At 41.0% G+C, this 27,149-nt stretch overlaps 5 protein-coding genes across 5 annotated transcripts; 2 read left to right on the forward strand and 3 right to left on the reverse strand.

Moving 5' to 3' along the window:
- Window positions 1–544: 544 nt before the first annotated feature.
- rrp7a (ribosomal RNA processing 7 homolog A) lies at window positions 545–3,436 on the forward strand. Its single transcript, XM_080487119.1, has 7 exons — window positions 545–611; window positions 787–929; window positions 1,264–1,389; window positions 2,113–2,236; window positions 2,780–2,877; window positions 2,958–3,165; window positions 3,258–3,436. Exons 1-7 carry the CDS (start codon window positions 548–550, stop codon window positions 3,341–3,343), a joined length of 849 nt encoding a protein of 282 aa, XP_080343245.1. The 5' UTR covers window positions 545–547; the 3' UTR covers window positions 3,344–3,436.
- A 235-nt stretch (window positions 3,437–3,671) lies between these two features.
- Window positions 3,672–7,973, reverse strand: LOC308124295 (zona pellucida sperm-binding protein 1-like; the record flags this gene model as incomplete). The annotated part of the gene is made up of 13 exons (XM_080487218.1): window positions 3,672–3,802; window positions 3,891–4,019; window positions 4,096–4,165; window positions 4,238–4,382; window positions 4,462–4,645; window positions 4,719–4,852; window positions 5,052–5,125; window positions 5,600–5,772; window positions 5,916–6,050; window positions 6,203–6,323; window positions 7,141–7,262; window positions 7,359–7,481; window positions 7,955–7,973. 13 exons carry the CDS (start codon window positions 7,971–7,973, stop codon window positions 3,672–3,674), a joined length of 1,560 nt encoding a protein of 519 aa, XP_080343344.1.
- A 911-nt stretch (window positions 7,974–8,884) lies between these two features.
- wbp2nl (WBP2 N-terminal like) lies at window positions 8,885–14,210 on the forward strand. The gene is made up of 8 exons (XM_080488114.1): window positions 8,885–9,019; window positions 10,729–10,837; window positions 10,944–11,082; window positions 11,297–11,389; window positions 11,567–11,764; window positions 12,197–12,307; window positions 12,828–12,907; window positions 12,987–14,210. Exons 1-8 carry the CDS (start codon window positions 8,961–8,963, stop codon window positions 13,041–13,043), a joined length of 846 nt encoding a protein of 281 aa, XP_080344240.1. The 5' UTR covers window positions 8,885–8,960; the 3' UTR covers window positions 13,044–14,210.
- On the reverse strand, window positions 13,241–22,064 carry LOC308124797 (heme-binding protein 1-like). Its single transcript, XM_080488115.1, has 4 exons — window positions 21,243–22,064; window positions 17,584–17,722; window positions 16,196–16,376; window positions 13,241–15,319 (listed from the first exon to the last, which is right to left on the reverse strand). Exons 1-4 carry the CDS (start codon window positions 21,318–21,320, stop codon window positions 15,142–15,144), a joined length of 576 nt encoding a protein of 191 aa, XP_080344241.1. The 5' UTR covers window positions 21,321–22,064; the 3' UTR covers window positions 13,241–15,141.
- Window positions 22,065–23,570: 1,506 nt separating this feature from the next.
- Window positions 23,571–25,900, reverse strand: fmc1 (formation of mitochondrial complex V assembly factor 1 homolog). Its single transcript, XM_080488639.1, has 2 exons — window positions 25,741–25,900; window positions 23,571–24,033 (listed from the first exon to the last, which is right to left on the reverse strand). The coding sequence occupies exons 1-2, from the start codon at window positions 25,867–25,869 to the stop codon at window positions 23,830–23,832; spliced, it is 333 nt and encodes a 110-aa protein (XP_080344765.1). The 5' UTR covers window positions 25,870–25,900; the 3' UTR covers window positions 23,571–23,829.
- Between the last annotated feature and the right edge of the window lie 1,249 nt (window positions 25,901–27,149).

The following is a 27,149-nucleotide window of genomic DNA, read 5'->3' on the forward strand; positions in this document are numbered from 1 at the left end:
GTCTGTGATGTGAAGTAAACAGCAAACACTCCGCACCCTGCCAACGCTACCATCCTCTTCATCTGACATCATATCAATTGTAATGCCCGTCCTTAAGTTCTCTTCATCTGGATCAGGTACAGTCTTCCTCTTATCCAGCAGCTGTGAACAAAATCTGTACTGAAAAATCAATACCACCCTGTGCACTTCCTGTCCACACAATACATTTACTAGTAATGGGGGTCATAGAGGCCAGCAATAGATTTCAAGCACATCGTATATAAAACACACAATGTAATGAATCAGGAATAATATATCTTTCTCTCTTTCTTCTGTTGCGTCTCGGAGCAGAAGACCTCATTGATTGGTGGCATCTGCTTGGAGGGCCTGTTGTACCTGGTGGAAACAAACAAAAAAAAAACACACACAATAACAAAAATATTATTATTAAACACCAACTTCTAAATGTTTTATATATATATACCTTTTTTTTTTTATATTATGAATACATTTTAAAAGTTCGTTTTGTTTATGTCAGTTGTACTTCCGGTTGAAAGGTCACAGCAAGATGGCGCCGTCCAAGAAGAAACATGCAGGCAGTCGGGCTTGCCTGATTCCTGGAGGATTTACAGGTATTACTTGTTAAAATTGAAATCATGAAACGTACATATGAGTATGTATGTCACTGCAAAACACTTGTAAGCTTTTTTTTGTCGATCTATGTCGTATTTATAGAATCCTGGCTTGCAGCTTAATGGCAGACATTAACGCGTCGTCTTGTTTTTGTCTCTCTCCTGTCTTTCACAGTCTTGTCCTTACAGTTTGATTCAGGCACGGCTACACGACACTCTCTGTATGTGAAAGAGCACAGAGTCCGGGCGGAGAAGAGTTCGGGCAGACCCCTGGACCGGACTCTGTTCGTGCTCAACATCCCCCCGTACTGCCCCGAGGTGCGTTCACGTGTTTCTGAAAACTGACATACCCCCGTTATTTATGAGTGATTCGATTTTGTCCATCACACCTGAGTTTCAATCTCTGCACTGGATGCCTGTGTGTCAAAGGATAGACTTCGAAATCTGACTACTTGTCTATAAAGCTTTGTCTGGGACCTAAATGCATCTCATATTTACCCATAGAATATGAAACATCCAGACCCCCAAGATGCTCAGGCGGGGGCTTACTGTTAGATTCTTTATCATCAGTCTCTACCATCAGTGGTTTTCTGATTCTACTAATACTTATTCTTTGTGCGGTGTGTGTTATTGCTCCTGCTGTGTGTTTCAGGGTGTTGTCAAAGAGTTATTCTCGCAGTTTGGCAGCATTCAGTCTGTGGAGTTGTTGGACCATCCGGGCTGCGTTCAGGAGTCAGGACCCAAACTGTCCAAGATCTTCACACCAGCTGTAAAACAGGTTTGCTTACATTGTTTTCTTCCATTTCAAGGCTGTTTTATGCTTCTGGTTACTCGACTGCAAGAACTTTTTTTTCCTTTTCCTTTATAACAACCTCCAAAAGTGTAAGAGTGGACAACAAGAACAAACGTATAGCCAATGTATAGTTATAAATAGTAAGGTGGACATTTAAGTCAGGATAAGTGGACAAAAAAAAAAGAAGACAGAACATCAACATACCTTGAGAAAAACATTTGTGTTTTAGTGTCTTCATGTGAATAGTGGAATATTGTCCCGCCTAACACATTCAAAATAAAATACAATAGTAAAGCATTAAGTGAAGTACCCACAAATGTATTCTTAGCTAGATAGTTCAATAAACAAATAACATTTTAAAGTGTTAAAACCCTAATCAATTGGGAGGTAGTAAATGTAATGATAAAATGAAATGAAGAATATACAAAACAATACTGGAGGGTACTTTAAAAGGACTTTTTAAACATTAGACTTTTACAATGATAAATGTTTATTTCCTAATGTTTTCTTTTAACTTGACAAGGCTTGATTTTTTCTGTAGATATGTATTTAATACCTGCAAGATATTTTTAAAATATAGCATAAACCTTGCTTTATTGAAAAGTGTAACATGATAGAGACATTTTGGAAGACCTGAAAAGGAAATGTCTGTTCTAAAGTGTGAGTAGAATCTTGTCGAACAGAAAATTGTTCATCTGTCTCTTCCAGGGTTTTAAGGTCGGTTATGTTGTGTTTAAAAATGGCTCCAGCATATCTGCGGTTAAATCCCACCCACATGACGCACCTCTGATGGTCTGCACAGAAGAGTGTCAAGTTAAAACTGGCGTACAGAGTAAGTTTTCCAACACCAGGTTTATTATAATTTCTTCTTGTTTTGTAAGTCACTGAGCTACAACTATTATATAGTGTACATATGGTTTACTTATTATTGGAAATTCAAAAAATCTTCTCACTTGAGTGATGGTGACATTTTTGGGTGTTCACAAAAGTCTAAGTTTGAAAGTATAGTGAATCCCAAATTAATAGCTGATATTTTTTGATTCTACTACGGTGTTACACTGTAAAGTTATTATTGAAAATGTATTTTTTCCCAAGGCATATTTGATTATTTACTTCTGCTCTAAGTACCTGAGACATTAAATATTTCTTTGTGGACCTACCATTTCTCAATTGTAACTAGTCATGCCTTCGGGTAAAAATGAGCCATTGTTTTAGATTACACAGTTGCAATATGAGCAAATCTTTTAAAGTTTAATGGTTCATTTTGTTCATATTTTGGTATCATTTATCCGTGATAATCTGCCTATTGATGCTTTGGTTTTCACAAAACACAAATCTAATTTCAAATGGATTTTGCAACTTTGTTTCTCACCAGAATGGATCCAGCAGTACACAGAATCTTTCGTTCAGCCAGAAGAATTGCAAGAAATAGTCGATTCTTTCATGCAAGACTATGACAAGCGTAAAGAGCAGGTAAGAACTCTGCTGCTGTCAATCACCCACACACCTATCAAACCCTCACAAACTAAACCTCAGGTTATGTTTTGTTGCAGGAAGAGGAGAAGCAGAGAAAAGATGCTGAGAAGGAGCAAGAGGATGAGGAGGGCTGGGTGAAAGTCACAAGAGGGCACAAGGGCGCCAAGGCCCGCCCCCATAGTGAGGCAGCCAATCAGAGGACTCTACAGAGAGAGAAGAAGAAGAAGAAAAGGAAGGAGCTCATGAACTTTTACACCTGGCAGCATAGAAACACACAGAAAGAACGTAAGTTACCAATATATTAACTAAATGTACTTGCATTAAGGAACATTCATTTGAATCAAGCGCCTAACCTCGGTTTTGTTTTATCTTTCCAGATATTGCTGAACTAAGGAAGAAATTTGAAGAGGATAAACAAAGAATAGCTCTGCTCAGGGCACAGAGGAAGTTCAGACCTTACTGAGTTTCTTTTCCCCCCCCCCATGTAATTTCTGCTTTTCCGTATTTGTTACATCAAAAAAAGGCATTTGTGTATAAATAAACTGCTCACACTGATATCCTTATTGTTTTTATTTACTAACAAAACATATTGCTTTACTTTGTTGGGTGAAAAAAAACCACAAGCTAGGAAAAAGACATAAAATAGCAATTTAAGAATAATTAAACTAGTTCAAACCAATAGAATTTCTTAATTTTGCTGACTATAGAAGTGGCAGCGATAAATAAAACACTTGGGTGCCAATACCAGCAGCCCTAAATAAGTTTAAATGAAAAATAAACGGTGAAGTGATTCATTGTGCATCACAGGCTTCCAGCGCCTCCGTCTCTTGACACCTTCTGATGTTCGACCATGCGATGCACAGCAGGACCAGAAGCAGCGCGGCAACAACACTGCTGAGGGTATAGACTATCATCTGATACACTGGGGAAGGAGAGAAGAACATTTCTACCAAAGTGCTGGTGCCAATTGTTCACTCGGTCATTGTCGTTTCGTGCCGAGACGGAATTACCAGTCTTCTCCGTCTCGCATGCGTTGTCCTCGGACTCTTTACCGTTCTGCCCCAGTGGCCCTATAGAGACCAGCTCAACCTGGTTGGAGTCCAGGTCAGCCTCTCTTCGATGTCTCTCACCCTCAGATGCTGCGGGAGCAGAGGTGACAGACGTTAAAGTTGCAGCACATTATGTTTGGGACGATCTACACAGTGATGTACTTACAAATAATGGTGCAGTGCTGTGCACAGTCGGCATCGTGTGTACAGATTTCCACCCAACAGTAGAAGTACATCTGATTGAAAGATTACACTTAATACATCCGCAGCAGTTCATATTTCCAAGAAGTTCAACATCACAGCCTTACTTTCTCTGCACTTGCATGACCCGTGTGTGGCTCCAAGAAGGCAAATGTCTTAACATCAAACCTCCTGACTTGGGAGTGGGAGGTGGTTTTTCCCAGGTTATCCACAGGGACTGAGCTCCTCATATCATCCAGAGGGTTCGGACATCTGCCCAGGAAGAAGGAATATTTAGATGATCGGTGTCATTTGCACAAGGCTGTCAGGCTGCCTCTTAAAGGAACTTCACCCGTCATAGAGAAGTGTCCACACAGAGTGTCGAGACACAGGGTAGGCAAAGCAATCTCGAACGCGCAGGGACAGTGAAGGATCTGGAGATGGCTGCACAATGGAGATCTCCACGTTCACGGCTTCACGGAGTGGCAGTGTCAGTGGAAGCTGGTCCTCGGGAATAAACGATGTGAAAGATGGATCTAGGGGAGCAAAAGCACTCAAGATCAAAGCTTGTGCGATAACATGCTGGAAAACAGTGGAATTCTTTTGTACCTGTGGCTATTCTCATCTGCACCCTGATGGTCCCCAGTGCCACCACAGGCGGTGGATTAGTCACAGTGTTGAAGGACCGCAAGTCCTGAGCACGCTTTAGATCGGACGCTGCGTAGTCACACTGCACCCGAAGCCTGAAAACGGTTTTAAAATCAAGCTGTATGACATGTTGAATAGTCATGTAAAAATGGGTGAAATGACTTGTTGTCTCTTCCGAGAGAGGAACATTGGAAATATGTGTAATATCAAAAAAGTGAGGCAAACCTAAGGACTTAATGGATCATGATAAAAGCCATAACCTTGAAATGACTTGACAAAAACGTAAAAATATACCTGAAGGGGTAATGATTGGTTGTAGCAAATAGCTCTTCCACTTCCACCTCGTAGATCAGCGTATCTCCTTCAAACTAAAATCAAAAGCATATAAACTGGGTATCAATAATCAAGTTAGTTCATTTTCTTTCCTACGTAGTTCACGTGGGGTCACAGTGGCTGAATGGAGACAAAAAGAAACCAAGTCTGTTGTGTTGTAGTTGTTGAGAAGTCTGTTGTTGTAAAAGTGAGGCCCACCACTTAACAGCCAAAAAACAAATTCAACAACAGTTTCATTATTTCAGTCAGGACTCCCCAGTAAAGAGAGACATTTGCTAATATTCGATAATGTAGGGAAAAAAGAAAAACACCACAACAAATGATGCCAACAATGAGGATCCTCTCAATGGAAAGTTGGTGCTATACTGTATGTATGAGAAGAGATCACACTTTGAAAATGCTCCTTTGACTTTGTATACATATTTCTGAGCTCATATAGGATAATACGTATGTTCAAGTACAGACGTTCGTTATTCTGTGAGCAAGGTTTTGGTGGAGAGTGAGCTTACTTTCATCGTTGACCCACAATCCATGATTCCTATCTTGAAGATGGCAGTGTTTGCGGTTGTGACTGCGGGGACGCAGTGAAGCTGATTCTTGATGATGAGGCTGCTGGGATCGATGGGAGGGTGCGTGTCTGTAGCCTTCACTGAGAATACGAAGTATCCGTCCAGGGAACAGGCTGGACGGAGTGAGGACAGACAGACAAATAGGTTTTATTCCAATGTTCCGACAGGTGTTCAGAGCAAAATGTTTTCGCGCTATTAACTGCTTTGAAGATCATTTCTCCAGCCCGGGCACAGATAAGACCAAGTGTGACCTTACCGTCGAGCCTGTAGTAGCACTGTGAATCGTGATCGTCATAGCAGCATCCTATTTTCAAGCAGGCGTCACCCAAAGTGTGTTGAGAGCCACAATCTAATCGCAGTGCTCGTTCAATGTCACAGGTTCCAGGGAATGCTGGAGGAGAGCAGTGGGTTGACTATCAGAATGCTTTCTGCATTGCAAATCACAAGCAATATCGACTCACAGTGTTATCTCTGTGCAAAGAAATATCATGAATTCCAAGGCAGCTCTATTGAAATGCAAGAGTGAGTGTTGTCTTCACTCACGTGTTGGGATGATCTGGGTCCTCTCACTGCGTCTTTTGATGAGGGGACAGCTGATGTTTACCCTGATCCACCGATCGTCCTCCTTCAGCTGGACATACAGAGGGACGACCACTTTGTTGCCCTGAGGATAAAAGATCACCACACTTATTTTTGCATTTGCAGAGCAGACACACTTGCGTGTATATATATTTCAGAATAGCAATTTTCTTTGATTTATGTGCTTCTGATTCTTGCCCTCTGGCCACCAGCTATGATTAATTAAGGGCTGTCAAGTAACTTTTCGCATTCAAAGTTCCATCATTTTGGAGAGTATCAACATGGAAACATAATTTCAGTCTTGTGATATATATCGTTCTCTTGTTTATATTGCAATAACAGATTATATATAGCGATACTTAAGCACTTGCATTTCTAACCCTGTATAGGCTTAAAAAAAAAATGTCAATACTAAATTGCCAAGCTCATGTCTATATCTACAAATTATGTGCCATTTATGCTTAATAAAATGTGTAAATTCTCACATTGTCTTATTGTAAAGGTCCAAAATAATTCAAAATGAGATGAGTTTTACATTAGATTTTTATGTAAAAGATTGTTTATGTACTATTGAGTATTGTTATTGCAACAGATTGTGTCACATGTAAGATAAAACAAAAACAAAACCATGATGATTTATGATTGGACTTATGCACAAAAAAGTGTTGGGTTAGGTAAAACCATCACTCAAGTCCTGTGAATGGGAACAAAATATGTTTTTCTAAAGCAAAGCAAATGTATTCACATATTCTATGAATGTTACCAAGTTACAGTTAACACTTAGGGAGAATATTCACTTGGCTGATAAAGGCCTGATCTAAACAAATAGGCTAGATGCTGTTTGTAAATGACAAGAGGGTTTTTAGCATTCAAATGTTGCAGAAATATTCACATTGCATTACCTCAACATGAGCATAGCAGCTGTCATATCTGCTGAAAACCGAGGTCCTGTTTGTGTCTCTTCCCACTTTCATTCCACAGGACCACCCAGATTGTGACACTGAGACTGTAGCACCTGCACGGTCTGGGAAAACATAATTAATTCTGTGGTTCTAATAGTTTACCACCAATTTCAGAAGAGGAAAGTGGAACTGCAGTATTGCACCAAACGGGATCTCACCTCTAGCACGCACATTATTTTTGACGAGGGGCTGAAACACAGCTTTTATTCCCCGGGAAGAGCAGGTGACTGTGGGCAAGGCGAGCTGAGGCTTCCTCTCTGAGCTTTTCTTCCTGTGCGCAGCTGACGCGCAACAACGCGCGGTGAGAATCAAAAGTACAGAAATCAAACCAACTTTAGCAGAGTGGGAATACATCTCTTTCGATGTTTGATTTTTTTTTGTAAGCCTTTGACTGCAGAAATGTTCCAATAGTGCCCTTGACTCGGGGCATGGGTCGGGGGGGGGCAGCTGTGGTAATTAGTGTTGATTAGTTTAAAGCGTGCAGGAGGGCATCCTCCGTCCTCCACCTGCGTCGTGCGTTTTATTGTGCGCAAAGGTTGAAAAAAAAAAATGTCACAGACTCGTTTAGCTTCATCCACCTGCTCCCCTGGAACCGAGCCGATCTGAGAAGTAGGACAGAATGAGCTGGTAATTAATGAAAAGGTCAGCGTTTAAATATTAAATATCCTGCTGGGTGCATGCGCGGCCCACCGTTTTCCTCAGGGAGCCATTAAATGAAATCATTGCGTAACTCAAAGGCCTTTGCCAACCTCACCCTCTCTCCCCATGGCCATGCTTGTACCCATTATTGCATAAGCAATCTTAAACCTTTATCCACAGCCATCTCAACCTCTCTGCATTCTTTCAGGGAGTTGGGTGATTGTCCATTTTTGATGCTCTTTTAAATCTATTTATGAAAGCTTAATGGATTATTTATAGTTCTGTGTGGCGCAGCCTGAGCATTTGGACTCAGGTGGTCGTAAAGGGTAACACAGCTACAGAGGGGTGAGTCAAGTTGAACCATAATGACTGAGTTAAATGATGTCTAGATAAAATGATACAAGACAACATTTAACCAATGATCAGACAAGCAAGTGGGACACGGGGGAAAAAAAAACAATGTACTTATCTAAAACTTGAATTTCTGAGGAGTGCTAAAAATCTAAAATACCAAAAGAGTTAAGAAAAATAGATAAATTGTATCAGTTGCTTTCAGTCCTGCAACCTCAGGAAAATAAGATTCTTTATGAAAGTCTGAAGTTGAAGTGCCCATTGTTGTAAAAGGTAAAAACAATTGAAAAACACACCCACACATACAGAACGTAGAGGGACATAAATACATAAATAGAGAAATAAATGTTGCTTGATGACGTTACCGTTCTGCCTTTTAACAGCGTTTAGGAAAAACTTACTCTCAAAACAATCTTTGAAATGTACTTTGATTTGTATTGTTCCCCTTTAAAAACATATATATATATATGTAGATATTTAATGGGTATCCTACTCAGGGTTAAAATCTTTTTTTTTGCGAAATTATTTTTTTCCTACAAAAGTGACTGAAGCTGCAGTAAAATTTTCCTCATGACTAAACCTGCCGGATAATTGCCGGAACTTTTTGAGCTGGACACAGAGGTATTGATTATAAGCATTATTATTATTATCAACAACAGTGTGGGCGGACTCCACCACGTGACGACGTGATGACGCAGCGCCGGTGACGTCAGGCTGAAAGTGTTAGCAACACGGGCAGCAGCGCAGCAGCAACAGACCGCTCCTGAAACATGGCTTTAAATCGGAATCACACGCAAAACGGCGGCGTTTTGATAAACAACGGCGAAAGGTTTGTGTACTGTTTGACGTTTGTTTGTGCTAATTAGCTGAACCCGGTTGTTACCGCCTCCTCTTTTACCTTGTTTACGTTCCACTTTCCAGTGCGTAGTCTACGCTTGCCTCGCGCTAGCTGGCCTGGCTAGCATTAGCACAACTAAAACACCTGTTTCCTTGTTTGCATCATGTGGTTTATTAATGTAGGTCAGTCCAGAACTGTTATTGTATTTTCACATTTAACGGTATTAGCATATTAAATGGTCTGACTTCACATTCTGGGTGTATCTTTTTCTTGCACAACAATGGCTTCTACGTAACATTAGCAAACAGGAAGTGTTGCTAACTTTCCTTTGCGTGTTGACATCGTTTTATTGTAATCACGCCTTATGGAGCGTGAAGACACAGTATCATAGAAATAAACAATCACTTGTCATATGTAAGTATACCGTCCCGTGGGCAGGCTAGTGGGCTTGCATGCAGCGTTTAGAAAACAATTTAAGTTTCGCATCATTAAACAACATATGATGGATCAATATGAAAAATGCTCCCTTTCCTTTTCTACAAATTCCAGATACAAAATGACCAGCACAGTCCCTTATTATCTCTATACTTGATAAATTTGTTAAGCATGTTCTAGTGGTGGGAAATACCAATCACTAATTACCTATTGTATATTGTGTTTTTTACTGGCTCACACACATACTAAAATGGATTTACACCTATGAAGTCAAAATAAACAGCCCACAACAATGGACTAATATCTGTGATGTAGGCGGGGAAAGTTACATTTACATTGTGAGGATGTTTAAAGTGCAACAATAAAAGGAAAAATAGTTGCATTGTCAATAAAAAAACACAAACCAAACACAGTACTTTATTTTTTCAGTGTTGCTTTGCACAGAATAAAAATGGAAAGTTAAATATCAAATGAGACAGGATAAAATTAAATGAGTATCAATATCAACATGTACAGGCTTTTTCAGTGAGTCACTTAAGTGCAGAAAGAATGAAATCAACATAAAACACAGCAAACACTATTGACAGTGCTGAATTATAGTCAAACTGCCACAGGAAGGAAAGATCTCTTGGGTGGTATTTATCTGTTGCTGTGGTTCGGTTTTTATACTACCTACATCTGTGTGAGTCGCATTAACTGATGAATGACCCACGTCAGCCAATTATCCTAATAGGAAGTCTGAGTTGCCTCATAAATGCTGCCAATGAGAGTCACCTGGAAATTTTCTTTTTCAAAATGGCTCATCTCAAGGCCCCATGTGATAAGAAAAGCCCATAGCTTCATATTTGTTGACATCTATGAGATCCACAGTAATGTTATTCAGTCACTGGTATCAGCTGGTAAAATTTATGAAATGAAGGCTGAAATGAAATCATCTCTATATATTACAAGCCAATTAAAATGTAATTATACTTACATGTTGAATAATTTCCTAAATGCAACATTGTTTGATTGTAGCTTATATCTGAATCTAATGGTGGATCATCATAATAAGAATAAACATAAATAGTTCCACAAAATGAGACTGGATACTTTTCAATAGTTAATTGGGGGGAAAAAATTTACTTTCCAGCATCCGTATTGCAAAAAGCCAGTAAATTTGAGACTGTTGGTTGGACTGTTTTAGGTTCGTCTCCGGTCTGCGTTCAGAGCACAATGGTAAAGATTGGTCACATTGTTTTTTGATTTGCTTTCTCCTCGCTCAGTGTTTTGAGGGAGTGTAAGAATGTGGAGCTCACATTCAGCGATGTCTCCTCTAAGACGGATCTGCTCAGGGGGACCAAGAAGGGCATCGTTTACCTGACACCATACAGGGTACAGTCCACATACACAAACATTGTTTTCTTATCTGCTGCCCTTTTGAATTCAAAGCTCAGTCTTCGTGTTTTGATGCACTCATCTTATCTCTTTCCTTGTTTAGTTAGTGTTTGCGAACACCAACACGAAGGACTGCCTGGGTTCTGCCATGTTTCCCTACTACTTGATGAAAGGCTGCAGCATTGAACAGCCGGTGTTTGGAGCAAACTACATTAAAGGGACAGTGACAGCCGAGCCCGGTGGTATGTGGACTTGTTTTTTCTTTCACCTACGGTGACATGAATTGATTTTGTCTGTATTGGAGAAGCAGCAACATTTGTCAAACATTTGTGTTTTTCAAGAAGAAGACGACGTTCAGTTCAAGTCAAAATGAAAGAACAGAATAAATTTGTTTCTTTGAGAGAAACAAAAGTGTTTTTGAATATTTATTGTTATTGTGGTCAACTGTTTTAACAGGTGGTTGGGAGGGACAGGCTCATTTTAAGTTGACATTCACAAGTGGAGGCGCCATCGAGGTGGGACAACATCTCTTCAAACTGGCCACAAATGGTTTGTATGCTTGGTCTCATCGTTTCCATTTTCATTAATGCTCTGTATTCACAGAGTTTATAGATGTCACATTGTAATGAGACCACTTTCTGCACCAGATTGCTCTCGGTAAAGAAATATGAACCGGTTGTATGACCAAACCTGTAATCTTCAGCCGTTTCTTTTGCTGCGTTCCAGCTTCTCGTGCAGCTCCAGCCCAGAACGGAGCAGCGTCTTACGGCTACCCCTCACCAATGATGAATGGCTACGGCCCATCTCCACCTGCTCATGCTGCTCCTCCTGCCTATCCTTATCCGACTCCACAGCAGAACGGGTTCTACCAGGCACCTCCTGCTGCTGGAAACATGGGCTACCCTGACCCAACAGCCGCTGCAGGTGTGGAGCTCATTTTCTAATAGAGCAGTTGTGCGTTCCAATTTACCTGATGACTAGTGGAGTGGAATGAGTTTTAATATAATGTTCAGCTTCAAATTCCTTTTGCTTTTTCTTTCATGATGAGTGGATGCTGTGCAGACACAGTCTGTATATTCCATGATGTGGACTTAATGTGATGCTTTTTAGATCTCTGCACGCACATGTTTATTTATCAAACGTCCTTTTGCACAGGGGTAAAAATATGTACCCCGAAGGCACTTTTATCTCTCTTTGTCCGTGTTTAGTTTTCACCATTTGTATTTGCTGCATGCCTAATTGTACAAGCAGACTGTAACCTCATGTGACCTTGGAGCTGTGTTCCCTCTCTCTCTTTTTTATCTCACTCTCTCGCTCTTTTTTTTTTTTTTTTTCGTTTGGCCATCTGTGTTCCAGGAATGTACCCATCTGGTTTTGACTACATGGCCCCGCCTCCCCCTTACCCTGGGCCACCCCAAAATTGGCCTGCACCCCCCCAGAACTGGACAGCACCACCACCACCTCCAGGTCTGTTTGTCTCTTTTTGCCTCTTTATTCTTCCTCTCTGTCTGCTTGTGTCACTGCACCCGTCAGATCTGATCCATCTTCCTGCAAATGAATCATTTCCGAGCACGCCACCCAAAAAAATGGGTTGTTGGTGTCCCGTTTGCTACATGTCAAATTTACAAAAAAATAAAGAACATTTTTATTTTTTGGTTTTATTGAGAGCAACATGGGTTCTGTGGGGGAAAAAAATAAATAAAAAAAGCCGCTTTGACATAATTCTATTTCAGGAATGGCCTGAGTTGGACGTTTGCCGCTGTGCGTCCTCGGGGCATGCCAGCAGATTTGGTCTTCCTGGAGCTGTCAGATGTGCTTCATATGACTAACTTTGTGCTTCTTGCGTCACATGCTTACAGTGTCAGGAGCTGTAGCAGCTGTTCCTAAATATGTTTTGCAGTCATTACTGTCTATCTCTCTTTTTTTTTTCTTCTCCCCCCCCCCCCCCCCCCCCCCCGGTCTTCATTGCGTCTGTTTTTGCACTCAGGTAACTCCAAGGCGGCTGAAGCAGCAGCTGGCAGCACGTTTTACAACCCCAGCAATACACACCATGTCTACATGCCCATGGTAAGCGTCTTAATGTGTCGTCTTCTTACGTTCCAACTGTAGAAGATTGAATAATATAATGTCTATATTTTCCCTTCAGGAGCGGCCCCCACCTTATGCACCTTTCCCAAACTCTCCTGACAAGAAGAGCAACTGAGACTCGGCTGCCATCACTTCAGCGACACTCCTGTAGCTTCTTCTGTCTCTTAAATATATTCTAAAGCAAGGAGCAAGTGTTGTTGGACGCCTACTCTACTGTAGAAATCTGTCAGTGATATTCTAACAACCAGTCAGTTACATTCTGGGACGTGCTAACGAAACATCCTATTTCCTCAGTTGCTTAAAATAATCATCAACTTTTGTAAAACTCTTTATTATTAACACTCTTGGTAATGGAACAGGCTACATTTTGTCCGATTCTCTCGGCTAGGTCAACCGGAGCGTCCCTGTTTAGGGTTGAGAGCAGGAGGCCGTGTGGAGAATGTATTTTTAAAAGACAGATTTGTTACCAAAAGACTTTCTAGCATCTTATAGATTTCCGTTCCTATTAGTTCTTAACAACAGCAGATCCTAGTACCAACAGGTGAGTATTATTTGCAGTGTTTCTTCTATGGTTTGACAACCTGTAGTCCTCCACCATATACAAAAGGGTGTTGAAGATTGTTCAGTGATATAGTTTATACTTTCTCTACAAGAAGTTTTCTCAATTGACAACCGGTTCTCAGTTATTCAGTTCAATTTCACTACAAGTAGTTTAATGTTTGGGGGAAAAAGCTGGGATCAGAAATGTTTCTTTCTAAACAAATATTTGTACGTGCAATATTTGAACCTGGCATTGACCAGGCAGGTCCCCCATAACCTTATGGGTGACCTGCAGGGGTCAGGTTGATGACCCTGTGCTCTAGCTTCTATTGTATTCATGTATGCAAAGCCAGGCTGAAAGCAGAGCTCGACTCTTTCAGTAATTACAGTCGTGTGGGGTTACAGGCCCGCAGTGATTTATTTGAGGGCCTGTCGTTGTGTTTTCCTGCTGTTGAAATGCAAAACCCCTTTTTTGAAATTCTTTTCCAGATGAAAGTGTGGTGGGGAGCTAATAGACCGTGCGATCACAGTTTTCCCCTTCCACCCTGACCCCTGTTTGAAGGACTATTTGCACAGTTGTAGTGGATAGAGTGGAGTTTAATTTGCTTGATTAAATCTATTATCTGTATATCAATATCTCTTTTGCAGTTCTTGTTTCTTTCGCTGAATTTTGTTTGTCAATTAAAATCAAATAAATTTGACATATATTAAAAGCCAAATGGTGTTTTTGTTCTTCCTTGGTATTGAATTCTGCAAAGTCTGCTTTATTTAATTTTAAAATGTTTAAATCAACTCTTCTTGTAAATATCCTCAAATACATGTTCCTACACTAAACAGCTTTATTCAGATTCATAAAGATTTTTACCTGCATGATTTTATTTATTTTATTTTTTGCTCAACCATGTTTGGAGATGATTTAATGAACGCTATCCACACTATCTGAACAATATATTTAATATTTTGATTTGAAACACTGTCAGACCTCAACATTATATTCACTCTCACCACAGAAAGTCACACTGTACAGATGTAATGTTTAACACAGTTCCAAATCAATAAAGATGGCATTGTCATGCACTAAAACAACAAAGCAGTAACTTCACACATATAATCACAAGGTTTGAAACAACAGCAGTAATTATCTAGCTATGTTACACTCATCTGCCCACCCACTGATTCATGATCACTAACTCTACTTTTATGGCTCTGCTCCTATTTCTTTCCTCTTCCTCACTCGGGAAGTGGAATTGTGCTTTTTCTGATGTAGATCGTGTACATTTCTCTGAAGCTGTCACTAAAATTGTAAACCAAGCAGTGATTTGTGTGTTGGTTTTTTTAGGAAACGGTTTGAGGACTGTATCTACTTTCAGGGACAAACGATTAACACGGGGATAAAGATCAAATTATGTATCAGCCATTTATCTAACAGTAGTATAAGTTTTTCTCAGGTTAAAGAAAAAGAATATTACAAATACAATTGATTACATTTTAAATAACTTCTCATAAATATCTGTCAGTAAAATCTTTCCTAATGGGTCCTTTTTCAAGAACATTGATTGCAAAATGAGGGAACACTACTCCGGCCATGTTGACCTCGACATTGTCCAGTTTTGATGCTGCAGGACTGTAAGTGGCGATTGGGGGGGGAATTCATCTTGAGGCTTGAGCGGCCTCTACGGCTCGTCCTGGAGAAACCACACCTCGTTTCTTCGTCCGTAAGGCTTGAGCGGTGGGTCGTAGCTACAGCAGAAATACTGCTTGCGCTGGTAGGGGGCCGTCTCGCCCAGGGTTTTGGTCAAACGCAAGGCCTCACCTCGGTACTCGCTCTCTCCGGCAAAGCCTCCAAACTGCCTGTGAGTTAAAAAGGAAAGTGAAATCTATTCAGCATTCATTATACTCTGAAAATGTACCATCTGGTATTTACAGCTATATCACAGCTTGTGGAAAGAAGATTTTGCATATTTGTTTCTGCAAAAATCATGAATCTCTACGTGACTCCATCATGAGTCAACCGGCTGTACCGAGTTCTACATGTTGTCTTGTGTTTTTTGAATTTAGTCAAAGTAATGCCTTGTAGAGGTGGACTAATATTGCGATAAACCATTGATCATTGATGGTTTTACCACCTGCACCTCCTCTGTAGTGATGACATTTCACTGGGTTGTTTTACTAACGCTAAATAAAGAGGTCAATGAAATTAAGTCAACATCATATACTCTAGGACTTCCTGGTTTGTGAGTCGTCACATTATTTTTTTACGAAACACAATAGCTGTGTTACCATGGTAACTTTTTCATCAATATGTCTGAATCTTTTCATTTCTTTTCTTTTCTTCATCTATTTCGAACGAATGAACAATTTCAACTTAGATGAAACAAATGGAAAAGAAAAGGAAAAAAAAAAAAATCCAAAATAAATTTATTTAAATTTAATTCTTCAATTGAGGGATCGGATCGTTCCATTTTCATTCTTTTCATTGTGTGTACGTAAAGGTATTGATAGTGGAACATGCCGGATTCAGCATATTAACAAACATCTGTCAAATAATGACAGCCCTTGCTCTATATAGTGAAAAGCTTTCCTCACAGACGTGGGATGTGGCGGCTCCAGCATGACTTCAACCCGTTAGTCCGAATTGCAATGAAACACCTGTGAGCCACACTTTTGTCTGGAAGTTTACATTTTAACCGCCCCAAGAACTTCACATTGACTTAAAGTTGCACTCACAGTGCGTAGACTGTCATGCCGGGCCGCTCCTCAATCCTGACGGCACTGTCGGTGGGAGTAGGGGGACTTTGCTGGTAGTCGTTGGGAATTCGGATGCCGACCACCAGACGGCGAGACAGAACGCCGTCGTTCCGAGGGTACACAGTGATGATGATGGGAGCTGCTGTACCCATTGCCTCACCTTGGACAATCAATCAAATTATGTTTTTTAATGAAGGAATGGAGAATACACATGAGAGAAAAGACTGCAATTGATGTGACAGGACCTGATAGGATCAAACTACAGGTTAAGCAGTAGGGATGGGAATTGATAAGATTTTTCCGATTCCGATTCCATTTTCGATTCTGTTTAATGATTCAATTCTTTATCGATTCTCTTATCGATTATTATTATTATTATTTTTAATTATTATTATTTTTTTATTTTTGTTATTATTATTTTTTAAACGGAGAATTAACAGGTAGATTACTAGGGGTGGGAATTGATAAGATTTTATCAATTCTTCTAACAATTCCTGAGTATTGTTTTGAGGGGGAAAAAAGTAGTTTTACAATCTTGTGCTTTTTGCGAAGGGATTTTACAACACATAATGATCTAATACATAGACATACAGTAGTAGACCTCACTCTGATTGTGTATGTCTACAGAGTAGACTGATTGTGTATGTCTACAGAGTAGACATACTCTAGTAGAGCGTTTCATACTGTGACAACTAGGGGATCACCCATATAGGTAAGATCTACTAGCATATGTCTACGCTGTCGGCTCGTTGGAGCAGACATTCACCACACGGGACAGATTGACGGCAGAGTTCATTTATTAAAAGTCCCTCATTAGTAGGAGAGAACACGGAGAGAACATGAAAGCTCCACACAGAAAGGCTCCTGCCGGGATTTGCACCGAGACCTTTTTTTTGTTTTAACTTGGACCTTCATTCATTTTTTTTCCATTTCATTTCCAAATTTACCAAATGACCTTGTGGCTGTGAGGCGAGAGGCTGTGGACTCTGTGGATTCAGGACGTGGTGAGTGAACAAGTGTATTAACGTATCGTATTATTTAGTCGTTTATCGTCTCCAACTTTAGACCTTCTTCCTCTCCATGTTTTCTGCTGGTTGAAGGAGGTCTGCGTCGCAGTGTGTGACGTCATGCAACGTACCGCAACGCGACTTGACGTCGTGCTGGGAAATGAATCGTTAAGAAGAATCGATCCCATATAAGGTGTACGATTCCAATGGAATTGATCAATTGGAACCGGTTCTCAGTCCGAACCGGTTTTCGATTCCCATCCCTATTAAGCAGCTGACCTCTGTAGTTTGTAGACATTTTAAATTGTAGTTCATGAAGTTATCGTCTGATCCGCCTATCAGTTAGTCTGATTGGGTTACCTTGTTCATTGCTCCCGCCGATGTACATAAGCAACTTCCTCACCAGCTCCCCCGTCACTTGGTCAAACGCTCGTCCCTCCGAGGAGACAGCAGCGAACTTGGAAGCGTCGTACCGTCGCACGTCAAAACTAACCCCATCCTGGAGATGAGAGGGAAATCACACAGGCTTAGACAACTGCCACTGCACAATCAATGTATGGATGTATGGTATGGAGCGTGGGGAAGGAGAGAAGAGAACCTCAGTGCAGTGAAGGTCTAAAACCTATAGCACCTTCACTAGAAAATGGTCCAGGGTGTCCTGAACCAACTGTAAGCTTGATAAAATAGAAAATAGAAAAATGTAGAGACTGGTTTCAGAGATAAAGAGATCTGTGTATCATCTGCGTAAAACAAGTTTATGGAGTGTTTCCAAATATTTCCTGCAGGAAGCGAGTGTAATGTAGAAAGTATGGGTCTTAAGACAGAACGCTGAGGCGCTCCGTGGTGAACTTCGGAGTTGAAGAGTGGCCAACATGAACAAAGTGGAACCTGTCAGATAGATGTGTAAAACCAGCTTAACGCTGTTTCTGTTGTCACGGTGATATCATCCAGTCTCTGTAGAAACATGCGGTGATCAATGGTATAAAAACCAACCCTGATGACTAACAGGACAATAACAGAAACGAGTCCTTTCTCTGAGGTCATGATAAATTGTTGCTGGAAAAACCTAATTGTTGCTTGAACAATGTACAGTAAATAGCACACAAACATGGTAATTCTCCTCCGGGGATGAGAACAGGAGAGAGGTTAAGCTCAGAAATGATTCACCCCTGACACACTGATGTTGACAATCTGCTCCTAAAGATGAAAAGCTTTGAACTAGCGGGGTTTACGCTCGAGTGTGTGTGTGTGTGTGTGTGTGTGTGTGTGTGTGTGTGTGTGTGTGTGTGTGTGTGCATGCATGATTGCTCACACATGTGGGTGTGTAAAGTCAAAGTAGGCTGATACAGACGAAATGTATTTACACTGATTTGATTTAATTTTTCCTGCTGCACTGCAGGGCTCAGTCAGCTTGCAGAGAATAATGGGTAAGAGATGCACGGTCTTACATAACAGCACATCGGCAAAAAGAAAACACACACACACACACACACGCATACACGCACACACACAAACACCCACTGACACACAACCTTAATCTGATGCAACAGTTTTGCATTAAATATGATTAAGTGGGGTTAATGTGGAGCACAGTCACTCAACTTTAATCATTTTTGAAGGAATCTGGTCGCCGTTCGAGACTGATGCCGGTTGCAAATCCAGCGCCACAGTCCGCTAACATGATTATGCTGTCTGATATTTTAGGATGCATAGTTCTCACTGTGCTTGTATTGTGGGATGGCGCATTTGAATTTAATTACATAACATTTTTGCCATTCATTCTGTGTATAATGCCTGCACAAATCCGCCGGCTGCTGTGGGATATAAAGTTCATTATTGTGCAAATGATGTGTTCTTCTTCTCAGCACGATACCAACAACAAAAAAGACGATTATAGAAAAACGCTCATGGCAAAGCTTCCCCTACATATACCTATTTATTTGTGGATTTCTAATATGGGTGTACTTTCTTTCCCCGACAGTAACAAATCAAACTATATAAATCAATTAGTAATTTTTTTTTCTTTTAGGGTGCTAACATATAATTCATTTGCAATATTACTATCACTCTCGCTCAAAATCAACTCCAGTGACAACTCCTGACCCTGTGATCACTTCAATCTTCCAACACATAGAACATAACGCCATGTTACTATGAAGCGCCAACTTGTGACATGTACCCAGGCTAGTAATTACATAGAGTTTTTTCCCCCGAGGTAATGCTTGTCAGTGGGACTACTCATTAATGTTGTGTATGGGTGACATAGCAAGAAAGCCAAGCCTCGCTTCAGTGAAGTAGTGCAATTAATTTGTCCGCCATGTGCCTCATGATTGGGTGTATTTAACTGCTGCCTTATGCCAGTTTATACAGTATAATTACCCAGTGCTTGAACAGAGCCCACAAACTGTATTATCAACAGTGATTGTTAATGTGCCTTGTCATTTCAAGTTTTTTTTTTTTTCTTCATTTCTACTAACTTCTAACAAGATTTCTGTGTGTGTGCTGTGGATGTGAACATGTGGCGTTTCCTTCCAGACAGCGTGTCTGGATTCTATGTCAGTTTTAATTAAGAGTGTAGGGTGTCGGAGTGAGGCAGGTGCTCCATGGGTCGTATATCAAGCTCTGATTTCAATACCTGCTTCTCAAACATCAGCCAAGTCCAGAGATTTCATGTGCCTCCAGGCTTTGACTTTTCATGTGTATTTTTTTAATGAGATGCGTCTAGATATTTCCCGTGGGCTCACCACCTGCAGGAAAAGGTTCTTAATCGGTGCAATTTGATCTGGGTGACAGTGCTCAGACTGCCACCCCTGCGACCCGGAAACGGATAAGCGGGAGAAGATGGATGGATGGATGGATGGATGGATGGATGCATCTAGATTATTGATATAATCATCACGAGACACCCTCATTTTCTTTGACAGCTCTGTAGAAAAAAAACAACCCATTTTATTTTAGTTTTTAATATGAAATAACATTTATACATGCATGTACTGACAGCTTTACAAATCAGTTTGAATTGTAAGTTCACACAATAGTTGCAAAGTATGTGTCAGAGCAGATCTGCCTCTCTCTGGATTGGTTTTGGTTCATTTGATTCCCTGCCAGTCTGCTCAGTTGGGCTTGACGTTCTCATTGTCGCAGTTTATCCGCTTTTGTTTCCCTCTCAAAAGTTGGCTGCTGTGCAGGGAATAAATGCACAAAGCCATTTCCCATACAACACAACACATAGAAAGCTTTTCATGCACATTTACTGTCCTGGACTGTGGCTCCACCAAGCATGAGAGAAGACCCTCGAAATGACTGTTAGGCGTTGCTTCAGTTCACAACACACATCACCGAGTTTACTGGAATCTGTCCAGAGTGGGCAAACTGTAAATATTCAAACATAAAAGCACAGACAGGAGTAGACGGGGGGTGGTAAGGAAAGGGCATGACCTTCCTTTACTGTGACGTCAGTTTTCTGTGTCACCAGCCCCATCAGCCACTTTCAGTGTATCAGAGTACACACATAGTCCATATGTGAGCTCCTGGGTTAACCACAAACAGGTCTGATCAGCGTCCTTTTCCATTGCAGGGTCAGTAAACATATCCCCTGTGGTTTGGGACATGCACATCCACAAAGCACACAATAATGAAATATACAGTGACCCAAATTAAACATGACCCCGAAGCCAACTAGGAGGATGCAGCTTTATGTATTTCTACCTTGCTGCTCGACAGAGCACCTTAGGCCGGTTCACTCCTCTGACCCACAATATGAGTCCCTATAGACTGGCTGTCTGGCAAGGTTAGAGGGGCTGTGGTGGGATAAACATAATCACCATAAGGTTTATGTTAATTCTAAACATATATATTTAAAATATATCCTTCTTAGAGTTGTGTCCTGGATAAAATATTCATGCACAAAGAATTGGAAACCGTGCACCTGCTGCGCAGCAAGGTTATTGTGCGTAAAACTGCGCGCTGAGAGGAGCGCAGAGGATATCGCAGTCATAAATGTGTCTGTGACAGCTTACCTTCGTCTCAGTGCTGAGCAGTTTATACTCCGTCTCCTCGGTGTTTCCGAAGAGAGAATTCTTTATCATGCCAAACATGTCGCCTCGGCTGGGTTACCTCTCCTTTCTCCGCTCCTTCAGTTTTTTCCTCTCCCCCGCGCGTCTTTCAGTTTGTTGCGAACAACTTGCTCTCTTATTTGCAGCTTTTCTTCCCCTCCCTCACTCCGATGTTTTGGTCCGACAGTCTCGGTAAACAGGAGATTACTTTGAGCAGTATTGTATCCAGATGCTCCAAATCGTGGGCGATGCGCCTGAGAAGAGCGCGCACTCTGCTCCAGTGAGCGCAGTCTCTCCTCAGTAGACGTTTTAAGTTCGGGATGCTGACTCCTCGCTCCTTTTCCTAACCAAGGAATGAGCACATCAGCCTCCACTCTTAGGAGAGAACTGTCCCCTCCCACCTCTCTCAGTTTACTCTTTTCACCAGCTTGACGCTCAGTTATATCACCACCTTTAACTTCAAGTGGTGCTGACAGGGGCAGATCCCAGAATTGTAGCTTTTCTCTACAAAATGTGTCCTTATTCTTGCATCAGTAATGCTTTGAAATGAGATACAGCCTTGTGACCCACAGGGAGTCCCCTCTTCCAAAAATATCCCCCCCACCTACAATGTAGGCTAACCTTCAGTGTCCCCCTGGTGTTCCTGGACTTTCTCTCTCATCCTCTTTGTCTCCGCTGTCTCCCCCAGGACGCACGAAGCGGAGTGGTGTGGAGAAGCACTTTTTACGTCCCGCTTTTTGCGCAGCATAAATTTTGACACAAGCCGTTGGTTTGTCAGTTTGCATTGGACTTTCTTTTTTCGACTGTGTGTTGGTTTGGGGGCAGCGCATTGGGTGCACGTCTTACTCCCTGTGTCATTGTGTGAGTTGCTTTGCTTTGGGGGTTAGTCTATTTAAATTCACACTGAGGGCAGTGTTAGTCACCACTGGAGAGGAGGCAGGAGGCAGGAAGGGTAGAATTAATGAAAAAGAAGTGGGGTGGATGAGGATTGGCCAGACAGACTGAGGTACTGCATGAAGGACCTGTGGGAAGGGGAGACATGTCAGCAGTGAGAGAAGATTGGATCATGTAAAGACGATGTAATTAACAGTACCTTGTAATTATAATGTGGCTGAGATCACACAGTGAGATTGTACGTGCAGAGTTTGCATGTTCTAACTGTGTGAGTTTCCACAGCCCACATTTTCATTACTTACTCTTAAATTGCCCTTTAATGTGAATTTGAGTGTTTGTCCTGTGATGGACTGACAAACTGACAAAGAATTAGAAGATTTTAAAGCAACAAATTCAACTCTTTGCAGAGCTGATGAAGACTTCTTTTATGCTGCTGCAGTCTTTCTGTTTTTGGAAACTTTTCTGTCATTCATTTATAAGCAACAAATCATGCTGGATGTTTGCAATTATGTGACAAAAATCAGCACTCCTCACGATTTATACCTGCATTGCTGTAAACTGTCACTTCAAACCTAAATGTGCTACACTTGACACAGTGACTCCCTGAACATGCTTCAAGAATTTGAAGTAAAGTTCTCAAAAGAAAACTGAAACTTTGAATTAATCTTGGTTATTGTATTTGTACCTTTGTTTTTGCAGAAATCTTTCAGGCACACAAAGCCAGTCTCCCAGGCAGTGAGTCACTATCATCTGTCTGCAGAGCTCCTCGATGGCTCGTTCATTTGAAATTATGCGTGCTGGAGGACAGAAACGCCTCAAACTTGCACACGCAGGATCGACATCAACAAACAAAGCTGCACATCAGAATCGGATTAGCAAACGTGTTGCTTTAAGTTGCTGCAAAAAAAAAAAAGAAAGACATTGAAGCAGCTTAATTAATACACAAGCAGAGGGCGTGTTGATGTGTTAAGCCGGGAGCACACACACGACAGCTCGATTACTGAAGCTTGCTTGTCGACACCAGCAGTGTCAGCCACGTCTCGTAACATGCTTCATCTGATTTCTCTAGAAGGAGCGAGTGAACTGAGAAAAGCATATATGTAGAAGCCTGTATAAATAGAAAAAAATAGATCTATTTGGCACAGTGGAAGGTGTCAGCTGTGTATTCTTGCTGGGATGACGTCAATGTGACCCTCCGCAGGTCTTTTCGCTGTGTATTTTTCTGAGAACTGTGCATGTTGCGAATCAACAATGAAAATCCTCCCTGAGTCTCGGCTGGTGTGTTGAAATCGAGGCCGCCCTGATCTGCTAAAATCAACACGGGAAAGGAAAACACACGCAGCCGGTGTGTGTGAGGCCTTCTGTTCATCTGCATTCTTCAAGAAAACACAGTATAATAACAATTCATACTTTAATGGGGGAAATGGGTCAAAACAAATAGTACCGAGTCTGTTTAAAGAAGTAAAGAAACAAACAAAAGCTGTACGGTACAGTATATCAACAGGACATGCTCGATTTTGACGGTACATTCATATTTTCTCCCCTTGAGCGACGGAAAAAACACAACCTCCATCATAGCATTGCAGCCTGCCAGGCTCCTCTCCATTTACACTTTCTTTAATAGTTTATTTTGTCAGTCCTGGATCTTCACAGGTCCTCATTTCTCCCAGCCTTTGCCTCCTGGCTGCGTGGGCAGCCTGAGCCCGACCAGACCTGCGACTTCATCGTTGCTGCGTTCTCCCTTGGCGTGGTAAAGGTTGTGGAGGGCCAGGTGGCTCCTGGTGGAGGACAGCAGACACATGTATGTGTGGGAGTCGTGGTGTGCTTCCTGCTGGGCACGGCAGTACCTTTCTCCCGTTACCTGCAAGACAGGAAATGGAAATAAGAGCTGAAAAATGCTCATTAAAGCAGCTTTGTGCATTTTGTAAAAATTACAAGTCAATTCAGAAGAAATTTATTTTTTTGCTCCTATCAGCCAGAATTTGGAGAAATTGAACAAGTCTGATTTTATTGTGTGCCCCCCCCCCCATCAACCAACTGAAAGCATATGGACTAGCTTTCAATCTGACTGCTATAGTGCCTCCCATATATATTATAATGCCTTGGGATGTCTTCAGAGCTGGGATAAATAGAAAATGACAAGCAAGAGTTCCTCCTAGCTGTTTTGCCTCATTGACCGCACATGTATTAGCCACCCTGGTGAGCCACGTCCTCTCGAGCATTAATAATACGAGCTTTAAGCCTATATGCCTTCGCAGAGATACAAACAGAAGCACAAGCACTTAGATGGACATGTTGAGGACAGTTTGTTTCATCCCACGAGCTGTGAGTGAGCAGATGTGGAGAAGAAGAATGAATTCAGTGAAATACAAACAAAAGGGATTTCAGTATTAATAACGATGAATGAAATTCAGCACTTTCTCAGATAATTAATCTTTGGAGATACACAAGGCAATGCATATTTTTGGCTCATTTCAGAGATTCTGTCCATATTAAAAGGATCAGTCTATTGGCCAATTCATTAGGTACATGTGTTTAATAGAAGGTGATCAAGCATATTAATTCTGCCATATACAATAGCATACTTTTACTTGAGAAAAATGGGGTCTGAAGTACTGTTGAGGGATTGTATTAGATTGAGAGGCGTTTCTAACCCTCAAATAGACACAATATAAGTAACACCTTTTTATCAATACTCAGTCCAGAACAACACTGATAGTTATCTAAATAACAACCTATGGTTGAATTACACCGGCCAAAACAAATATATTTCTGCCAGAAGTAAATTTTTTGTTCCCTATTGAATTGTACAACTGTATGTTATGAAAAGAACAGAGAAAAAAAAAGTTTATTGATGCTCCATCCTGCATGTGACATAAAGTAAACAAAGTCGATCATGTTGAAAGTTTGACTACAAACAAGGAGAACAAGAATGATCTCAAAGTTATAGCTAGAGTGTGTACAGCTCAATCAATCGAGGAAAGTTAAATATACATATTATTTATGGTATGAGTCCGAATACTTCTATGATACTCGGTTGTTTTTAGCTGATAGCTGCTGTTAGCATGTCCTTCTGCAGTCACCTTGCTCTCAACTACAGTTCCTAATAAAATGACTGTGCAGTTGATAACAAACACAGTTTGGTGTCGGTGTATTTAGTCTGTTCCAGTGTTGATAGCAAACATCTGTTTCCTCTACTTAACGATTACATATTAATATTAATACAACGTTATCTGGTGATTCAGATCAAATGGTTTCCCTGTTAAATGGTGACCGACGACCATCAGCGTCCCTTATCGCTGCAAATAACAGATGTTAAAAATCCGACAATAATCTGTAGCTGACCTGGCAAACGCAGCTTAACTGCATCTACAATGAAGTTTCGAGGTGTCGTGCTTTTAGTGAGTCTTATTTTAACATCTGCTGTCACTAGCAGAGGTTACAACGGCCGACGCTAAAGGAAGTCTGTCGCCAGCCAACGGGGAAACCAGTTAATCCGAAACACCGGGATAGCCGTTAGCACCTCGGCTAACATCCGCCTGGATGCAGTGCAAGGAGAAACACTCACCTTATTCTTTCGAAATTGGTCCATAACATATCCATAAGCCAGGGATTGTCTGTAACTGGGTCCCTGGAGGAGACGTAGCTCTTTTAAAATGCCCCGGCAGACTCGGAGCGGTGAGGACAGCATGGCCATCTCTGAACCGGCGTGTTGAGCGCAGCGCGGTCGTGGTTCAGAGCGGCCGCAGGAGGCGCTGTGGTTCAATGCAGCCGTTCAGTGGAGCTGCCGCAGAGGGGCGCTGTGCCTCAGTAATTCACTAATCTCAACGTGTCTCCCTCCTCCCTGCCAAGTTTGCCTGTGACTGGCTGCAAAAAGGTAGTAAAACTCAAAATGCACGAATGTACTGCAACTGTATTTGTCCATCATCCGCCTGGCTTAAGTTTTGTTTTGAAACCTCTTAGTCTCTAATTCAGGTCTAATGTAAACACGTGTTTTCCATCAGCCAATTAATCATTGTTTGTGTAGCACTTTCCTCCCTCTCATTTATTTTAATTGGCGTGCTTAATTCTTTATAAACAAATCGTTATACAAAACTGCTACCTAAAAAAAACTATTTGTTTGCATTTTTTTCTTTTTTTTTTAAATCTGTTTATTAGGTTTTTCGACAGACAAACAGTAGGCATCACAACAGCAAAAAAAGAACATTTACAGTTGGTGCAGAACTAGTTCACAGGAATTGAGGTAGAAAGGGTACATAGATATGAGCAGAACGTGGCAGCCTGACACAATGTCTATAGAATAAGGTAAAGTGTCTGTAGTTTAACCCCCCTAAGCCCCAACCCTCCACCCCCCTCCCCACCCATTATTAGCCACCAGAACACAGCACGTCACACATTCGCACGGACGCACACACATTAAAAAATAAAATAAAATAAAATGAAAAAAATTTTTTTTATAAAAAAAATAAATAAATTAAGAAATAAAATAAAACAAAATAAATTAAAATAAAATGAAAAAATAAAAATAAAATAAATTAAGAAATAATAATAAAAAAATAAAAAATAATAATAATAGTAAAAGAACACAAATAAAAGGAGAGAAAGACAGAAGAAATAATAACAATAATAGTAATGGTAAACAGAGTGGAGAGAGACACCTCAAGGGGTTACATCACTAACTTCAGGGGTTAGGTCAATATTTTTCACATGACTCAGCAGGGGATTCCAGATCTCCCGAACGGTTCCGAGAGATCCCTTCAAAGAATACCGCAGTTTCTCCAGACGGACACAGGCTAGGACCTCCTGGATCCATCTATTGTGTGATGGAGGGGCGGCTTGCTTGCATTAAAACATCTTTAATAATGTCAGGATTTATGGCAGAGCTGCTGAATGGATCATGGTAAAATGTCTAATGAAAACGAATGTAACTTTGTCATTGTGGAGTCTTGTCATTAGAATAATGCAATCATGAGCCAA

The sequence above is a fragment of the Lipophrys pholis genome, assembly GCF_963383615.2.
Source record: "Lipophrys pholis genome assembly, chromosome: 19".
Classification (NCBI taxonomy): domain Eukaryota; kingdom Metazoa; phylum Chordata; class Actinopteri; order Blenniiformes; family Blenniidae; genus Lipophrys; species Lipophrys pholis.

Excerpts from the sequence above, each read along its gene's own strand:
- fmc1 (XM_080488639.1), bottom strand. The coding sequence starts at position 25,869 with ATGGCCATGCTGTCCTCACCGCTCCGAGTCTGCCGGGGCATTTTAAAA. Across the intron at positions 24,034-25,740 it reads ACCAATTTCGAAAGAATAAG|GTAACGGGAGAAAGGTACTG; the intron begins GTGAGTGTTTCT and ends CCTGTCTTGCAG.
- LOC308124797 (XM_080488115.1), bottom strand. The coding sequence starts at position 21,320 with ATGTTTGGCATGATAAAGAATTCTCTCTTCGGAAACACCGAGGAGACG. Across the intron at positions 16,377-17,583 it reads CGGCGGGAGCAATGAACAAG|GTGAGGCAATGGGTACAGCA; the intron begins GTAACCCAATCA and ends TGATTGTCCAAG. Across the intron at positions 15,320-16,195 it reads GGCATGACAGTCTACGCACT|GCAGTTTGGAGGCTTTGCCG; the intron begins GTGAGTGCAACT and ends TTTAACTCACAG.
- wbp2nl (XM_080488114.1), top strand. The coding sequence starts at position 8,961 with ATGGCTTTAAATCGGAATCACACGCAAAACGGCGGCGTTTTGATAAAC. Across the intron at positions 9,020-10,728 it reads TTGATAAACAACGGCGAAAG|TGTTTTGAGGGAGTGTAAGA; the intron begins GTTTGTGTACTG and ends CTCCTCGCTCAG. Across the intron at positions 11,083-11,296 it reads AGTGACAGCCGAGCCCGGTG|GTGGTTGGGAGGGACAGGCT; the intron begins GTATGTGGACTT and ends CTGTTTTAACAG.
- rrp7a (XM_080487119.1), top strand. The coding sequence starts at position 548 with ATGGCGCCGTCCAAGAAGAAACATGCAGGCAGTCGGGCTTGCCTGATT. Across the intron at positions 1,390-2,112 it reads TCACACCAGCTGTAAAACAG|GGTTTTAAGGTCGGTTATGT; the intron begins GTTTGCTTACAT and ends TGTCTCTTCCAG. Across the intron at positions 3,166-3,257 it reads TAGAAACACACAGAAAGAAC|ATATTGCTGAACTAAGGAAG; the intron begins GTAAGTTACCAA and ends TTATCTTTCCAG.